The sequence below is a fragment of the Eleutherodactylus coqui genome, chromosome 12 (assembly GCF_035609145.1).
Source record: "Eleutherodactylus coqui strain aEleCoq1 chromosome 12, aEleCoq1.hap1, whole genome shotgun sequence".
Taxonomy (NCBI): domain Eukaryota; kingdom Metazoa; phylum Chordata; class Amphibia; order Anura; family Eleutherodactylidae; genus Eleutherodactylus; species Eleutherodactylus coqui.
In genome coordinates, this window is record NC_089848.1 from 62,930,663 (window position 1) to 62,945,932 (window position 15,270).

At 42.9% G+C, this 15,270-nt stretch overlaps 1 protein-coding gene across 2 annotated transcripts in view; it reads left to right on the forward strand.

Annotated features, from left to right (window-relative positions):
• Positions 1–11,149: 11,149 nt before the first annotated feature.
• SPMIP4 (sperm microtubule inner protein 4) overlaps positions 11,150–15,270 on the forward strand; it is a 29,204-nt gene continuing 25,083 nt past the window's right edge. For both annotated transcript variants that reach the window (XM_066584585.1, XM_066584586.1), the window contains exon 1: positions 11,150–11,337. In XM_066584585.1, the coding sequence (XP_066440682.1) occupies positions 11,204–11,337 (134 nt within the window). In that variant the 5' untranslated portion in view covers positions 11,150–11,203. The remainder of the gene's footprint in view (positions 11,338–15,270) is intronic.

Consider the following 15,270-nt stretch of genomic DNA (forward strand, 5'->3'; position numbering starts at 1 on the left):
GTGGTGTGTGTCTGGCGTGTGTGGTGTTTGGTGTGTGTGTGATGTATGGTTGTGCGGTGTGTGCTGTGTTTTCTCTGGTGTGTGTGTTTATTAGTTGGATTGGACCGGTGATTGCCCCGTGGGATCTCGTATCATTGGACCGCACATAGGAGCTGGTTACTCATCTAACAAATGTTCTATCAGCAGCGATACGTTTGGGGTCTCTCCAGCAGCTTCATGCTAAGGTTACATTTTGGCTGCTGATTTCCCCCTAATGGTTGGATTGACAGTTAAGTCTATTTAATATAGTATTACTGGACTCACAGCTATTGACATGGCACCTCTTTCTAGTTTTGCACACAGCCTTTGTGTATATACTAGTATTTATTTGAATATGCAAGCATGTATTTTAGGTTATGTACTGTTTTGATTACACGACTTATCTAGGCCATTATTCAATAACCTTCTGTATTAACAAATGTTTATTGCTATTTGAGATTATGTGCTGCCATCTAGTGGCATAATGTTTTATTGCAGCCAGAGTATGTCAAGATGTTCTCACTGTCCTCACTTTTGTATTGCAGTATGTTACACCTTTTGGGTGCCTGCACACGAGCAGAATTTCAAGCGCGTGATTTTAGGCACATAATCCGCCCCAGACCGCAGCCAATATACTCCTATGAGGATCCGCAGTTGTCCCCAGACGGACGGATGTGTATCGCGTTTTTTCACGCGAGTGAAAAAATCTGCGACCTGTTCTAATTTTGGTCGGATCATGCGCGTGAAGCCTCCAATACAAGTGAATGGGTGCGTTTTTTCACGCAGTACATCCGGAGTGCAGCTGCGGATGGAGTCACTGGTTGCTATGACTACAGGAAGTAGGCATGGTAGGAGGCGTCCCAACACACAGCACAGAGCTTCACAGGCACATTTCAACTGCAGATCTGTCCTTTCAGTCCCCTCATCTACCAGAGAGCAGCCAGCAGACACCAGCCAGGGTGCACCCAGTACCTCCTTTTTTTCCTGGGGGGCTCTTCCTCCTCCGTTACCGCAGTACGTCCGAAAAAAGTTACATGGATCAACCATGCCCACAAAGACATCTGCTCACCGGGTGAAAGCATGTTGCCAGAATAATTTAACAGTGCTCACACAAGCAAGAGGGACAGAACGGAGTCTGGGTATTGGTTTTTAAGCTGTTTTCCAGGGAATGGGCAGTTCTCTAGGGGTTGGGTTTACAATAAGGGTGTCTTCCGGATTTTTCTGCGCGTTTTTTTCCGCAACACATCTGCGTATATCCGCGCGTGATTTTTCACGCATCCGCACCTATCCGCAAGCACATTTAGGTACCATACGCGCGTGAAAATCCGCGAGTGGAATCCGGAACGCTCGTGTGCAGGCGGCCTTAGTCAGCCTATTAGGTCTTGCCACTGTTAGGGCTTAACAGGCCTTTAATACATAACAGGCCTGGGAGCATTCACTAAGCCTCAGGTGGCCATGACAATCCATCACTACCCTGTCACTGTTGCAGAGGAGCTGATGGAGGGGGCGCTCCCACATTCAGTACTAAGTGAGACATGTAAGTGGCAAAACAGCTGGGATAAAAGCTAGACCAGATCCTGGAAGTGTATGCAACCCGCTTGGTTCCTATACATGTACACCCTTGCTTGAGAAGGGGTTAATAAAATCAAAGTTTTGATTTGTTTTTTAAGTTTTTTTACAATTCTCCATATTACAACTTCAGACAATATCTATGAAAATGACCAAATGACCCTGTATTTCATTACGGCAACTGGTGCAGTTTTTGATTAACAGCATTATATTGAGGGAGGGATGTGGGGCCATGGCCTCTAAAAAGGGGCGCGGTTTATGTCTGTAAAAATTTTGGTCCGTCTATGACTTTTTGTGCAGAAGTCTAGAAAAAAAATTGAAGGGGATGTTGGCAACCCTGACAGTGTTAGAATATAAGAACATATTAGAATATATTTTGGGGGTATGGTGTAGTATAATATATGATGTACACTTTGGGGTCATAGTGTACATTCTTCGTTTTGGCGGCACGGTGTATAGTGCTATTTTCAGGTGACAGCGCATGATGTAATTAATTTCAAATGATCCTGAGATGTCTGGGTGGCAGACTGTGCAGAGACAAGATGTAGCTGGGTCTGTACCAGATGGAGAAGAAGAGCAGTAAATACAGAGGACGTTACACCATTTGGGGGTGTAATACTGTTGATATTGTTCCTACTTATACATCTAAGTATAACTATACTAATTTGGGATGAGGAAGGTAGCCATTTGTTACTATTCGTAAATGAAATCATATAGTAACATATGTCCATCCAGTTCAGCCTATTAACCCCAATGTTGATCCAGCAGAAGGAGAAAAAAAAACCCATTGAGGTAGAAGCCAATTCTCCCCATTTAAAGGAAAAATTGCTTCCTGACTCCAATCTGACAATCGGAATAATCCCTGGATTAACAACCCTTTTGAAGTTATTAATGAATAATCATGAATAATGTTGGATCTGTTTTGGGTATATGAATGTTTATTGCAGCAAAGGGCACACAGCTGATGCAAGTACAGACATAGTTTGAGTTTAGACCAAAAAGAACTATAGTAAGTACATACATACATAATCCAATATGTAACATGGGCTTCCTATGCCGATTGACTCCTTCAATGACTGCAAAATATAAAAAGGCCATGGTACCCCAGTGTGTTTCCCAGAAATGTTGCAACATGTAACAAATTGGAAATATAAGGGATATACATCAGGGATATTCCTAAGTATTCGTTATCTGTACTTTGTTAGGTCGCACTCTATGCATGTAATACTGCTGTTTTATAAATTGACTTATTCTAAATCTGCTATAATATTACTAAGGGCTCAATCATGCAGGTGTATTTATGCTATGCATTATGCGCAGAATACAACATAAACCCCCTTGAAGTTTATGGGGATTCAAACGTGAATTTTTTCATGAGCGTGAAAAAAAAAACAGCATGTCCCATTATGATACATATATAGGAGAAGGGTTTAAAAGATTTCCCTCCACGGTTAAAAAAAATGCTGGGAACAGTAAAATTGTGTGATTTTATCGCTAGAAGGTTAAGCGCTCCCCCTAAACTAAGCTCTAGCTGAATTCCCTGAAAAAAAAGGGAATACTTACCTAGCAGGCTCGGTCCGGGTCCTCCTGCTGCTCTTCGGAGCTCCGCTGGGCGTTCTGCAGTCCTCATTCGCCCACAGAAGATTACTTCCTGGTTGCGGGATTCAAAAATTCCACCTCCAGGAAGCTATGGCTCTGGTTGGTTCATCCAGAGATGATCAGCCAATCAATGCAGCACTCGATGCACCAATGTGAGGGCTGTGATTGGTTCATCCAGCACTGCATTGATTCGCTGAACAGAACCAATCACGCTGTGGAGGCAGGATTTATGTATTGGCTGATCCCACAATGCAGAGATGAATGAACGAATCACAGCCCTCGCATTGGCTCATTGAGTGCTGCATTGATTGGCTGAGTAGCGCTGGATGAACCAATCAAAGCCATCACTTACTGGAGGTGGGATTTTTGAATCTCACAAACAGGAAATGAGCTTCTGTGTGCGAACGAGGACTGCAAGATGCCCGGCGGAGCTTCTGAGAGCAGCAGGAGGACCTGGACCGAGCACAGAATCTGTGCTATCTAAAAAAACAAAGTGCCAACTCACCTGTCAGCTCCGTGGTGCGCACTGTCCAGGGTGCTTACCATGGGCTCTTATGCGAGCCATGGAAGCAGGCTGCCCGCACTACAGATGTGTGACTGAGCTGCTCCGCACAACTAGGGGCAGCCCATTCAAGCGCAGAATTCCCTGCATGTCAGCAGCATGGTTTACACATTGCTTAGCAGCATGTAAACCACACTCGTCTGACCCTGCCCTAATAGAAAAGTTTCTTAAGATACAACATTAAATATGTAAGGGCCCTCAGTGAATACTGTATAGGCCTAATAACTCTAGGAAATAGTCTTTCTTGTGTATTGGCCCGTTTCAGTGCAGCGGAACAATGTAAAATTTATCTATATCAAGAGTATTCTGCTCAGGTCAATTTTTCTCCTGTCCCATGGACTGGTAGATGGGTGTGGGTCCAACTGTTGGAATGCTTACCAATGGCCAGAACAGGGGCCCAAAGTTCCCAGAATGAGTTGAGCGGTGGCCATGAATTGTCTTGTTCCAGTTATTTCAATAGGACTACTGAAGGTAGCAGGAAATAGCTTGAGCCACCACTCCATTCACTTAGGAGACTTCAGGACTCCATTCTGGTAATTAGTGGGGGTCCCAGTGGTCAGACCCCCACCGATCGGTTCCAGTGGATAGGTGAAAACTTGAAAAAACATCTCCTAGGCAGAATACCTGTTTAACCGGAATCTTTCACATTTCAATGGCAATTCAGGACACAGCACACAATTCTTTCCATACGCCTGTTGTTTGTGTATATAGCAGTCTCACAAATGTACTACATGTAGAATAATCATCATGGTCCTCCAAGAGCGTTAGTTTCGGTTCACACAGGGCAAAAATGCTGCAGACTTTCATTGCAGACTTTCCACATGAAAAATCTGCCGCATCTACAGTATGAGCCATGTGGATGAGATTGTGGTCAATCTCATCATGTAGTGTGGAAAACCTCCGCGCGGGACAAGCTGTGGATTTTACATCCGTTGCAGGACAACCGTTTGCTGCAGGTTTCACCCCTTGCAATTTAAAAGATGAAATCCACTGCAAATCTGTGCCAAAATTCAAGACAAAATCCAAAACCTTGGACTCTGACTTAAATGACTGATTAATTAAACTTTTTACATAAATTGGTTGCTTATGATTCCAGGTGATCCTTCTCGCTGGCGCCCCCTGCGGCTTGGACGCTGCGGCTGGCACTGGATTTCCCTCTGGCATTGCTGTTGGTCCTTTCAGGTAATAATCAGATCCTTAATGGCGCTTCAGTCCACCAATCACAGCACACTTGGCCCCTAGGTCTGCATTGCGGCCTTTTTCTGATTGCAGTTTGCTGCTGGATGTTTCCTTGTATTCTCGGATGGACTTGCTGTTGCCTCTTTCTTCATCAGCCAGGATTGCCATTCATCCTCCTCTTCTGACTTTTATGGCTGTTACTGCAAAATTCAATCCAGGCAGGTTGACTTGTTTTCAGTAACGCCAACAGTTCTCATCTAGCTTCAAGATGGCGCCTGAATCACCAACTGTCACTGTTCTCCACTAGAGGCTTTGCCCAATTCTGTACTGTACAAAGGCCTATCCCTATGTGGTACAAATCTAATTGGCTATTTGTAGCCCTCAATTTTGTATCTTATTGTAATGCAAGCCTATATAAATGGCTATTTGCGTTCCTTCATCCTCCATCCGGTATCCATACAGCCATGAATGTTCAATGTATAAATTATAAGGATTATATAACTGAGTCTTATAGACTTGCTGGAACCATGTTAATATCTGGACATAGTGTCGCCAATGTCTTGTAATTCTACCACCATTATCTATAGAGTCTTGTGATTCTATTGTCTAATTAATCATGTAAATCTATCATGATTGTTTTACTACTGAACTGGGCCTTATGTATATTTGAAGCTTAGTGCTGCCATTGTTTTAAGAATCAGCTTTGTTCCTTTGATCTGGTTCTATTTGAGGAATGGCCACTTCAGATTGTGACTTTTTCAAACACACAACTCCATGCATTGATATCTGCAATACAAATATTCAAGCAATAAATCATACTAAGTATAAAAACCAGGAGCGACTTTTGGAGAGTCAGAAGCATTTTGGACCTGTGATGGGGAATGTCCTCTCACAGTGCGGTTCACAAGAGGTCTCCTGTTCTCTGACTTTTCACCGCTGCTTCTCCGGTTGATGCACAAAGCAGATGAAGTATACCCAAGGCTCTTGGTGATGTGAGTATTGATGTAACCATTGTTTAAGAATTGTTTACAAAACGTATTTGCAATATTACCTATTTTTATGTAACTTTGTTTTATTTTATCATTTATTCATTTGTATTAATAAATTGTGTTGTATCAACCCACTTGTCCTTCCTTAAAGCCGTATCCGAACTTGGTTTCCAGTTGGCAAAACGCACTATTACACCTTGTCCCACAAGACTTAACTTAAAGGGCCCATATCAGCCTCTACGATAGTAGTAAAGTTTGGAAATCAAACTTATGATAATCCAAAGACTCACGATAGTCAAACCGTCTCCCATGGTGCATTTTTAATGCATTTTATGTATATGATTAATGATAATTCCCATTGGTCAAAATCGTACAACGCATGTGGTTTTGGGCTGCAATGTGTGAACACGACCTCCAAATTCTATTTTCACACCTGTGCTTCGATGTTACATTGTTCAGCTCCATCATAATAGCTGAAGAAGGGGGAAAAAGAGAAGGGACAGGCACGTGGCAGACCCAAACAGCACCAGTTGCTATGGGCAGCAAGGACAGATTATCTTTTAGACAGCTTTCATAAGAATGGGGATGCGGCCTACTTTTCCATGGCCCGCCATGTCTAGTTAGTTTCATCGATAATCTCAATTCTGGTCAAGAAACTGTCCCAGATCAGCAGTGTACAATGTTTTCTGCTCCGAGGATCATATCGTCAGATTGCACCATCTGAGGACCGCAATAAACCTTGGTGAGCCAAAATGATACGATATATTGTACTATATGACTGATAGGAGAGCGAGCCTGTTCCTGATACTACGCCGCCTTTACATAACTTAACAGACCGGCTTTAAAGGGATGTTCATATAAAGGTATCTATGGCATACTGATTGTATATCTCATGAAGGTCTGAAAGTTGGGGGTTCCACTTCAGGGAGAATGGGGGTTATCTGCTCTCCAGAAAGGAAAGGGACACTTTGTTGGAGTCTGTGCGATATCTGTGACATGGAGGGAATATTGTGTTCACTGTGGACTTTCTTCTAATAGCGACCCTGTAGGGTCCGAAATTATTTCCTTTTACTTCTCAGACTCCAGAATGTGTCTCTTCTCAGGAGACTATATGTTCAGTTTTGCCTAGAGCTCTGGAGTGTGATGTGGAAGTTAATCCAGCCTCGCCTGAGCAGTCACGGGCACTGCCGTACCTGCAGTAAGTTGTGACCGTATGGCTGATAACTTCACTGCCCCAAGAAAATGTATTATCCTGCAGGGAGCCCCAGGGATCATGAGAATGGCGTAGCCCCAGGTTCCCTAGGAAATAGGACTGTGGCACACATGGTTTTTCCTCTGGCACCCCTGTAGTGACTCTGTGCAACACCTCGATGACAAAGGCCGCTCTCACACGGGCGTATTGTCATTGTGTGTCGCACGCAATTTTATGACACGCAATGCCAATAGTCCATTGGTTTGTATATGGCGACTGACATTAGCGTTCTTTTGCAAACGTATTACTTGCTCAAAAGAAAAATCGCCGCATGCTCTGTCTTGGAGTGTATTATGCATTATTTTACACGCCAAGATAGTGCATGGGGATTGGCGCGGCCAAATGTTGAGTGCCCTCTAGTGATAAGAGGCATCAATACAGGTTCCACACAAATAATTGCTGCACAGAGGCTGGATTCAGGTTGGGGTAGAAATTTCTTGTTGGGGTAGAAGCTACTGTTGCGCAGAAGCGTTTTCATCGTTTCACTCTACCTGCCTGGCTACCTTTAAATACTTCTTAAATTGTATTATATGCACATTGATTTTATTAGATTAAATAATTTCTATAATTAAGGCCTCCTTCCCATGGGCGGATTTGCATTGCGAAATCTGGAGCAGGATTCCGCCTCCAGATTCTGCAGCACATTCAGCCCATAGCATGCTATTGTAGTGACGCCACAAAGTGCTATGGTGAGCGCTAATTTTATTATCATTCTTTGTGGCTGGCAATTCATTGTGGTTTGTTTTGCTCGGACACCAGTGCCCTTGGGCACAATTTGTAGTTGTGAGTGGTGAGGTGTGGAATAATACACAGAGCCAAATATTTTGCTTAATTTGTTGTAAAGCCGGTATTATTAAATAAAGCAGTGAGATGAGGTTGTTTTCTTCATAACATTCAGTGCATAATAACTGATACACAAATTGCAACAATATAGACACCCGTGTCTAACCCATCCATATACTGGGAGCTAACTCTGGATTTCTTTTCTCTATCCTTCTTTGTTTTTATCTCTCTCTCCTCATATTTACATCTCATATTTTCCCTCTTTTCACTGTCAAAACTGTCTCTCCTCAGTTACTCACGGTTTCTCAGATTTTTCTCTTGTTAAACCTCTTTCTTTTGCTGTCACAGCTGATCTCTCTTGTCTTTTTTCACTTCTCTCTACTGCCTGGCACTTTCTTTTCTCCTGTCAGGCTCTTCTTTTTCTGGCGCTCTCTCTCTCTCTGGCACATGCTTTGCCTGGTGCGTCTCACTCACTCTGTCTCGTCCTTCTCCATTTCTCCATGCATTGGGTGGATCTCCTGTGATTGATCACTGCCATCAACAATCATTGAGCTGATATCAATGTACTTGCTTGTTTTCAATAAATGAAGAAGTAATTAAAGGCCCATTTACACGAGCAAATAATCGCTCAAAGATTGCTCAAATGACAGTTTGAGCAACAGCTTTGAGCAATTATTTTACATAGAAAATAATTGGAATTCAAGTAGCTTCTCAGCTACTTAAATGCCAATTATGTATGTTAATGAAGCCTTCACTGAGTGCAGGCTAATAGCCCAAGGCTATTAGCTGCACTCAGATCCTTTGTTCTCCACTGGGAAACAATGCTATCAGCATTCCCCTGTGGAGAACTACTGATAAAACTGATTGCTAAAATCAAGTGAGCTTTATTTTAAGGATCAGCGAAAAGACCCCGAAATGTGGGTGCCCCGGGCCCATTTACATGCACCGATTATCGCTAAAACGATCGCCGATGAGCGAAGTTCTAGCGATGATTGGCCACTGTAAATGGGCCTTTACTTAGGGCTTTTAGATGGAACAATTATTATTCAAAAAAATCATTCAAAGAGCGAAAGTAAAGATAATCGTTAAGTCTTCACGAAGCCAACAACAAACAATATAATCGTTCACTCTTCACTCGTGTATGTATGACAGAGTTTACATGTATGTGTTATGGTAATTAGTTGATTAATTTATCCCCATTGTTTGGTAGCCCCATTAAATAAACACTGTGGCCTTTTTATCCAATACTGGTGTCTGTGTTCCTTATTTATAAGGATATCGTAAGGTATGTAGAGTTAAAGCATAAGATTCCATGATAATCATCGATGCCAATTGGATCCCAGTATTCATTCAGCCAGTCAAAAGAGAAACTGGTGTCTTGTAGAAGTCCTGATTGGGAAACTCCCTGGGGAGAGAAGAAGGTCACTAAGAAGTAGAGAGTGTATAGAACAATTTTCTGGGGGGAAGAGGTAGAGGACAGATGCAACTGGTGGGGGGAGAGGAAGAGGACTGATATGAATGCAAGGGCAGAGGTAGAGGATATGCAGCGTCCGAGGAGCAGGCCCACAGCCGAGGAGACAGTGGGGGTAGAGAAAAGCCTTGTCACAGGGATCTACTATCTTCTCCCTCTAAGAGTAGCTCTGGATCTGACCACATTACCGCTGGGGGAGATCACAGGGGTAGTAATCGGAGGTTACCTTAAGTCCAGTTGTCACTTGTGATGCCACCATTACTTCTACAGCGCTGGATCTTGAAAATAAATAAAGTAGTCCAACACCAGAAGAGTATATTTTAGAACAAAACCAAGAACGGTCGATCTTGTCCATTTACTTAAACAAAGTCACTAACAATTGCGTAACAGTTGCTGAACAGTTGTAGAAATGACAGTTCACACTTATAATCTCTCAGTGGGGCTCATGGAATAATTGTACAATCCACAGTCCAAGTTATCTCTAGGCTCCATTACACCCAGTACTCAGTTTCTCTCTCCACCAGCAATCCACTTACATTCTCTCTTCTTCACCTATCTCTCAGCTCTCAGTAGAAGTACCAAGGATTCCTGGGTTGAATGGCCCCAGGCAGTGCACAAGGAAGTCATTCGGCCTCCTCCATGCTCCACACACAAACCGATCTGTCCGGTGTCTGTGTGGCTCACTCACAATCCTCAACTCTCAGACTGACTAACTCACTTCTCGACTCCCTCTGTCTTCCTTCATGCAAACACATATATATAAGACCATCACATGACCACAAACGATACATACATAACGTTACATTTTCCAGGCAGGACAGAACATACCAGACATTAACCCTTTTAGTCCTGCAACCATCCAATCTAGATAAATCAAATGCACTCCACAAGCAAGACACTGACAAGACAATGGCACGAGACAGACCTAGAACATTATGGAGAGGCCCCATTAACTCTGATAGACGTGGCTCCTGCAAGGTATAGGATTCCTCGTTGGGTTATAGAACAGACAACACTCCTGTGCTTAGTGCTGAAGGTCTGCCATGGAACAGACTAGGGCCCTTCACAACTCTGACAGAGGAGGATGCTCTCTAAAGGTTCCGGGTGGGGGATAGTGACAGGACCCTGTGGGCTGTGACCCCTGATATCGTTGTGTGATCCAAGTCTCTGGAACCTGTATGCACATGTTGCCCACCCTGCTAAGTACAAAGATAGCAATCCTATAAGTGCGTAAGCCCGAGGATGCCACAGAGCCATATTACAATTCCATATAAATCTGAACTTTACAGAGCTGTAATATGGCTATATGCATGAGTCCTAAATACAGTAAAACGTCTCCAACAGACAACTTTTTAGATGTTTGCCTCCTTTCCCAGACAACATTTTTTGTGAGGGATTTTCAGTACCCCCATATATTATGCATACTGGCTTCTTCTTTTAGTAGACCACTTGCCAAGAAGACCACTTTTCATTGGAGTTTTTGGTAGTCATCTCACAAGTTTCACTGTATAATATATTTGTTCTACTTGAAAGGATATATTGTCTTATGTTCTCAATGTACTTGCTGAGTAGTCACCTCAGAGTTTTCCATGCCAGTGACTGAATGACATGTAATGCTATCCTGCAATTGTTAGTTTCAAAGACAAATCAGAATAGTGTAGGCGGATCGTTCTGTAACCTGGATGCCTGCGCTATGTGTATGTTTTAGTAGGTGTTCCCAGCCTGGAAACATATCTGATTACAGTGTCCTTCTGATAGATGATCCAGCTGAAACATGAAGGATGGCAGTGCAGTATGACCTGTCCTATTACTACCGTCAGAATGAGGGTGCACAGGAGCTTTCTCCAACCCTACAGTCATCGGAACTGTGGACACCTCAACAAGTCCCTCAGCGTCCCACTACATCCCCAGAAAGGTAAGAACCATGACAAGGACTGTGTGCGTTTTTCTAACACTGTATTTTTGGGGAAGAATGTTCACATTTTTTGCTGATCTTATGTGATTGGCTGTCAAACAACTAAAATATCACATTCCATGTTCTGTCATCTCTATATATTTTTATATATTTTTGATTAAAAAAACACCATAGTTGAGAAGATCAAGTAAAGATTTTCTTCTAGTAAACCTGTGTCTGCCTATCCAGCAGCTATCCAATATACAGGGGGTGGACAAAAATATGGAAACACCATATAAAATGCATGCCTTAATTTACATGGGATTATAAATCTTATTTCAATAAGACATATAAAAGGTAATATGACACAGAAGATGCCGGAAAGATGTTCACATCTGTCCAAACACAACAAGGCTCCATTGGTCAGGGGTTTGCCGTTACCAGCTGGCTGCCAAAACCACCAAGAGCAGAGCAAGAGGTGAAGTAAACACAAATTTGTCGGGAGAGCTCTCAAGCAAGCAGGGGTTAAAAGGGCAACTCAGTGCTAATGATTAAAATCCCATACATTTTGTATGGTGTTTCAATATTTTTGTCCACCTCTGTATATTGCATGAGTCTCTCCAATAAGAAGCAGTTGAGGTAAGTGCAGCAATAACATTTCTTGTAGCTGTTCTTCCCAGCACCATGAACGGAACACAAGTGCCATTGACAACCCTTGCATTCTGTCACCAGAGAAAGATATGTGGACAATCGTCATAAAGGTCCTCCTCTATTGACAGGTGCTGTAAGCAGAGAATATATTCTATTCTGCATGTTTCTACTGTATATGATCTTTGCGCATCATTATTCTATTAGATTGAGATTACCATACTGTGCCTATTGTAAAGATGACTCCTCCCACAATGAAAATCATCAGCGCAAGTGCTGTATATACTCTGAAGAAGTAAGGAATGTTCTAATATTGAGAATGTCTTACAGTCCATTGTCCTCTAGAGCTACATGTTGTAATTTAGGGTGAAAAAAGGCAAAGAATTGCCTTAGGCACTCAGTGTTGTGTTCTGTGGTTCCTCCTTGAGATACCATATTCTCCCCTTGAGTAATGTTTCTATTAAGGAATATTGTGATAATATTGCATGTAGAGTAGAGTTTCCCACCTTTTGTACCTTGCAAGCTGCATTCAATGTTTAGTGATGGTCAGGAGCCACATTTTAGATGTCGAGAAACAGGAAATTATGAGTTTGCAAACCTTCCTGGAGCCAAATGTGACAGTGGTCCAATCATACTATCCGAATTGGTTCTGTTTCATAATTAAGATATGTGTGTGATAACGTAAATTGCCAGTGCATGTGGTCATCTGTGTATAAGGAGGATACTGTAGTTGAACTACCTAATGGGTTTCACCATCATTTATGGGGATCCCTTACTGGAAAAGCAGCGAGACAATGGTACTTTGTCAGAAGATGTTGTGATAGTGGATTCACTGGACAAATTCAAGAGGCTTTCTTGAAAACCATAATATTACAGTTTATGGGTACTAGATTTCTGCAGATGGGATGTTGAGTCAAAGATTTATTCTCATTGTTATAAGTGGTGTCAGGAAGGAAATTTCCTCCTACCACCTTTCCCCAAAAATAAGACCCTGTCTTATATTATTTTTTGCCCCAAAAGAGGCACTAGGTCTTATTTTCAGGGAATGTCTAATTATACTTACCTAGCAAGCTTGGTCCAGGTCCCCCTCGCTGCTCTCTGGAGCTCTAATACACTTTTATGATGGCCGAGGGCTGCCAGAAGATCACTTCCTGGTTAAGGGATTCATAAATCCCACCTCCAGGAAGCGATGGCTCTGATTGGCTCATCGAGCGCTGCATTGATTGACTGATCAGTGCTCGAGAACCAGTCATTTCCTGGAGGTGGGATTTCTGAATTCTTATAACCAGGAAGTGATCTTCTGAGGGCCGCAGAGGACTGCAAGAAGTGTAACGGAGCTTTGGAGAGCAGTGGGAGGTACCTGGACCAAGCCTCATCGAAAATCTCTAAAAATCAGGGTAGGGCTTATTTTCAGGGAAACAGGGTAATGTGATGCCATTGGTATTCTCCTCATAAGGGTTTTTGTCTCCTTCTGGATCAACACAGTAGGCTGGACTTTTTTTCCCCCAACTTTATTATCTATGTAACTATAAAAGAGTTATCCAGGCAGCCGCCACCGGGATACAACTGGGTCAAAGCAGAAGTACGACTCTGACCCTTGTGTAGCGCCGGTGCTCATAGTTGCAAGCGCAGGTCTAACTGAACTCAGTGGGAGCTGCGCCTGCAATAACATACACAGCTCCCATTCATTTCACTGAGAGCTATGCTTGCAATTACAAGTGCCGAATCCTAAACAGAGGTCAGAGCAGTGCTTCCACTCTGACCCTGGAGTATCCCGGGAGCCAGTTCTTGGATAACCTCTTGTACTGTGTGTGCCCATCTTCTTTCTTCTTCATCTGTACTGCGGATGGACCCTACGGCTCACTGTTGGACATGCACAGTACACTAGGCGATGATGCGGAATCCGCAAGCTGTCTGCAATGTCAATTGCAAGCGGACCGCGGGTCAGCTGGCTTCCATTGACTTCACTGGAAGCCGTCCTTGCGGATGCTGCATAAAAATAGAGCATGCTGCATTTTTTACTCGGATCACGGAAATCGCAATTCGTTTCCGCAAGTGTGCTGAAAGTAGTGATTTTTTTTCCATCGCATGCTATGAACCGCATATTCCGCAATGCACATCCGTTTGTGTGCAGGCGGCCTACCTCTGTATATTTTCCATTATTTCATTCTTCCATAGGCTGGGAATCTCCTGAACTCCAGTTCAGACGCAGACCGTAATCTGTAATGTGCCTTTCGCTTGCCTCGTTCCACACCTATCCCTGTCTGTTGACACTACAGTTCAAGCAACACATTTTAATCTCTAATCCAAGGATTACTTTGTGTATTTTGAGCAAAATGAAATACTGTAACCACATCAATTATTACACTACAGACTACTGTTATAATGGCGCAGGTGTGGGAGGGATTAACCGCCTTTGAACCTAAGAGTTTTGAAACACTCTCTTTAGCTCAGGGATTACTCGGTCATTTAAGTGCCTGTCACTGGGAATGATTCATAAAGCCGGTAGCTCAGTTGTCACCCAACAAACCTGTGATTTGATACCGCTGGGAATGCATTAGCATTAGATGAAGTATAAAAGCCAGTAACAAAACCACTATCTACAGTAGACATTCATAAAGTGGTTTTCTGTGGTGCAGTGTTACTGAATGGTATGGCATGAAGTCTTCTTTACACTGCATATATACCAAGCTATTAGTTTTATTCTATTTATGTGGTTTAATTCACATGTTTTCATTTAAAGACGATAACTGTAACATTTTATCCAGCACCTCCCACCAATTAGCTGAATGAAGGGGCTATGGTCAGACCACCCACCAGTCATTGTCTACCCCTCCACTGAGCTACTAATGCTGCTGTGGCTGTGCCTAGTACTGCAGCTCAGTGCTAATCACTTGATTGGGACTGAGATGTTATGAGCTGCAGTACCAGGTACAACCACAACCCTATGTACGGCACTGTGCCTGAGAAAATAATAGAGAGTTCTGGCTCCTATATTCAGCAGGGGTGCTTGCATTGATGGCTTATCCTAAAAGGAAACAGTGTTAAATATTTGTTTTCAAAAACTCAAAATACTGCCTCTTTTTTAAATAAGCCAGATCCGGTTTCTCAGACACCTGTTGATCAGCTGTTTTGACTTGAGAAGTTAGCATGGGAATCTGTCAGTAGTTCTGCTACATTTGATGACAAGAATAGCACTGCCTGAAGCAAAATTATGGAAACCACGACCCAACCCCAACAAAGCCCATTGTAAGTCAACGGATGCCATTGAAGTCCGTTGTATAACAGATCTGCCAGTGTATGATG